This window comes from Mesitornis unicolor, unplaced genomic scaffold (genome assembly GCF_000695765.1).
Source record: "Mesitornis unicolor isolate BGI_N332 unplaced genomic scaffold, ASM69576v1 scaffold16765, whole genome shotgun sequence".
NCBI lineage: Eukaryota > Metazoa > Chordata > Aves > Mesitornithiformes > Mesitornithidae > Mesitornis > Mesitornis unicolor.
In genome coordinates, this window is record NW_010186339.1 from 18848 (window position 1) to 22092 (window position 3245).

The window sequence follows — 3245 nt, forward strand, 5'->3', positions numbered from 1 at the left end:
ATCCTGGCCGTGAGGGAGATCTACGAGGAGCACAGTCGGCTCAGCGCCCTGGAGGATGACATGGACTGAGAGCAAGGTGCTGCCAGGCTGGCTGCGCTCCAGCCCCAGATGCCTCATCTCCCTGCCCCTCGCTGCAGGGCGGGGGCCATGCAGTGCGGGAGAGGACGGTGCTGTGGCAGCGCTGTCCTTTCATTGTCACCAGACTTGGACATCCCATCCTGCTCATCACAGGCCTCTCATACGTACGTGGCCCCCACGCTCAGCATTGCCTCCCGTCCCAGCTTGCTGGGTGAGCCATCTTCCCTGGGGCCAGTCCCCACAGCACAGGGGTGGCAGAGTCCCCAAGGCAGCCCTGTCACCCATCCTACCCCCAGTCCTGACACTACCCTCCTCTCCCCCTGCCCTGGGACAAGAACCGCACAATATGGCAGAGCACCGTCTGCGACCAGGGGCCCGGACTCTTAATTCCCCCCTTTCCTTAGCATCCCCTGGTGAGGCTGCGGGTGGCATGGCAGGAAGGATGGCTCTGTTGCTGAGGCAGGATGGTGTTTGCAGGCCAGTGGGGAAAGACGACTGCCAGCCCAAGAGCTGCTGGGTCAAGGGGAAGGTTTGGGCTGGCTGCAAGGAGCGGAGGAAGCCGGCACTGGAACACGAGGGCAAAGACTTGGCCTCGCCGTGGGGACGCCTCTCTCGTATGCAGCTGGGCTGCCTCCCTTGATTTTTGCCAATGTTTTCTGAGTCGGCAGAAAACTGATGGAGACGGGTCTGTGCCAGCACTGCCCCTCTCCTCCCCACTGTCCCCTGTCCTGGCATAACCCCCCTCTCCCTGGCACAAGGTGCTTCCGGCTGGGGCTCGGGCAACCGCTGGCAGAAGCAATGAGCTCTGCCTCCTCTGCTCCCTCCCAAAGCAGCAGGGTACCAGCACCCTGCCCAGTGCGAGCCTGGCCCTGGCTGTGCTGCTGCCTGCTGCCTCCTGCCCTTCTCGTGTTCTGGTTGGTTTTCTTGAGCTGTACATGGGTCTCCTGTTGAGCCTGTATATATTGTTCTGGGCCCTGGCCCGGGGCCTTCTGTTCTCTGTGTCCATGTGGAGAGCGAGCCACTCACCAGTCTTGTTGTAGTGATGCCAGGGCAGTAGGACTAACCTGTGTCTCTGGAAACCATTCATTTCAAATAAAGATGCAGAAATCTTTGGGCAGCCCCTGCCCTTACCCCTCAGGCAGGGTGGGCCCTGCCGGCGAGCAGAGCCCTGTCCCGCTGTTGCCCTGCACCTCACTCCTGTCTGGCCCAGCTTGAGCTGCCTGCGCTTCTGGCCTTGCCTGGTTCCTGGTGTGCTGCCAGCTCTGGGGTGGCCCCTGACCCCGTGCCTGCTAGTGCCAGCCCTGCCCGTCCCTTGCCCATAGCACTGCAGCCCAACCCAACCCAGTGGTGGCCCTGCCCTGGCCACTCAGTGTTTTCTACAGGATGGACTGGTCAGAGAGCAATGCCACAGTGCCCATGGGTGGAGCAGGAGTCGAGTGAGGTGTGGTAGGTCTTTATTTGCTCACCCAGTGCTGACAGGCCCCTGGCCCTTCTCCCAGGAGCACAGGGAGAGGCCGAGCTGTGGCCCTGGGGCCGTGCCCATCTCACACTGGCCATGGGGTCCATGCCACGAGCCTGGCAGGGCCCAGAGACAACCATAACTGCCCACCCATGCACTACACATCCCCAAGCATCCCAGCAGGCCACGTTCACACTACGAGGCCTGCTGCTCGCGCCTTCCCCTGGGACCCACCAGCCACTCCCAGCCATGCACCCCCTTTCCCCAGGTGTGCCAGGCTGTGGGGGGCTCCATCAGCAGCCACGGGGCTGCTGCATGACGCGGTTGCTGCGGGGTCCCACGGGACCACCAGGACTGGGCAGGATGCGGGACTTGGAGCCGGAGCCCTGCCGGCACTTGGTGAGACCCAGGTGGTAGATCTCCACCAGGTTGAGCAGCAGGGACACACAGGCCACCCCCAGCATGAAGAGGATGAAGATGGTCTTCTCGGTGGGCCGGGAGATGTAGCAGTTGACAGTGTTGGGGCAGGGCCAGCGGCTGCAGGTATAGAGGGGCTTCAGCTGGAACCCATACAAGGCATACTGGCCCACAATGAAGCCCACTTCCAAGAGAGCCTTGAAGACGACGTTGCAGATGTACGTCCTCAGGATGGCCCCCCGCATGCACACCCGTCCCCGTGCGTCCCCCACACAGGGAGCCGGGGCTGCCTGGGTTGTTGCCGCCTGGCCCCGCTGCTGGCCCACGCCGCTGCTCGCTGCTGCTCCTTCTCCTCCAGATGTACCAGGTGCAGGATGTGGCCCAGGTACACGAGGCTGGGGGTAGAGACGAAGATGATCTGCAGGACCCAGAAGCGGAGGGGGGAGATGGGGAAGGTGCTGTCATAGGAGGCGTTCTGGCCGCCCGGCTGGAAGCCAAACAGCCCGGCGCCCCAGACCCGCTCAGCAGCCGCCCCCAGCACCAGGATGCGGAAGACGAAGAGGACGGTGAGCCAGACCTTCCCCACCACCGTGGAGTGCTCCTGGGCACTCTCCAGCAGCCGCCCCAGCAGGCTCCAATCCCCCATTGCCGGCGCCGCAGTGCCCTGCAAGACAGCCACCCTCCAGCCACAGCCACCCAACGACCTCCACAGCTGCCACCCCAGCCCCCCGCCGGGTGGGCATGCAGGACCCCAACCTGGGGCTGTCCCTGGAGCATTCCGCACCCTGCGTCCCATGGGACACCCCTAACCTGTCACGGGAAGGACAACGGGAGAAAAGACCTCTGCAGAAAGCAGCCCCGCCACGCTGGAAGGGCCGTGGGGGACACTGCGGTGGTGGCGGTGGGGCGTGACCCCTCACCGTTGGCAGACGCGTGGGGCAGAGCCCAGTGCTCCCGTGCCGTGCGCTCCGCTCAGCTGGGCAGTGCAGGATGCTACGAGGCCCCTTCCCAGCTGGTCCCTGGTGGTCCTTGGCTCCTCAGCAGGTGCAGACAGGTCTACCCAGCTCTGTTCATCCGTCCACCCGATGGTGGGCGCAGGGTTATTGGGGCATGAGGCAGCTGCCTGCCCCATTGGCTTTCGTTGTGACTGGCAGATGAAACAGCCACTGGGGAAACTTTTTCCCTCTATTTTTGGTCTGGGCAATTTTCTAAATATATTTGGGGCTGCAGGGGCTGGTGTTGGGGGAGTGCAAGCCCTTGAACACCGCTCAATGCCAACCAGGGGCCACTG

At 63.6% G+C, this 3245-nt stretch overlaps 2 protein-coding genes across 2 annotated transcripts in view; one reads left to right on the plus strand and one right to left on the minus strand.

Annotated features, from left to right (window-relative positions):
• Positions 1-69, plus strand: part of ZMYM3 (zinc finger, MYM-type 3) — a gene marked incomplete at its 5' end in the record, with an annotated part of 18664 nt that extends 18595 nt beyond the window's left edge. Inside the window, 1 exon segment of the mRNA XM_010185127.1 lies at positions 1-69. This exon segment is cut by the window's left edge and continues 19 nt beyond it. Coding sequence (XP_010183429.1) covers positions 1-69 — 69 coding nt within the window.
• A 1761-nt stretch (positions 70-1830) lies between these two features.
• LOC104541146 (gap junction alpha-3 protein-like) lies at positions 1831-2600 on the minus strand. The gene is given in 2 exon segments (XM_010185128.1): positions 1831-2226; positions 2229-2600. Coding segments are annotated over 2 exon segments (768 nt in total).
• Between the last annotated feature and the right edge of the window lie 645 nt (positions 2601-3245).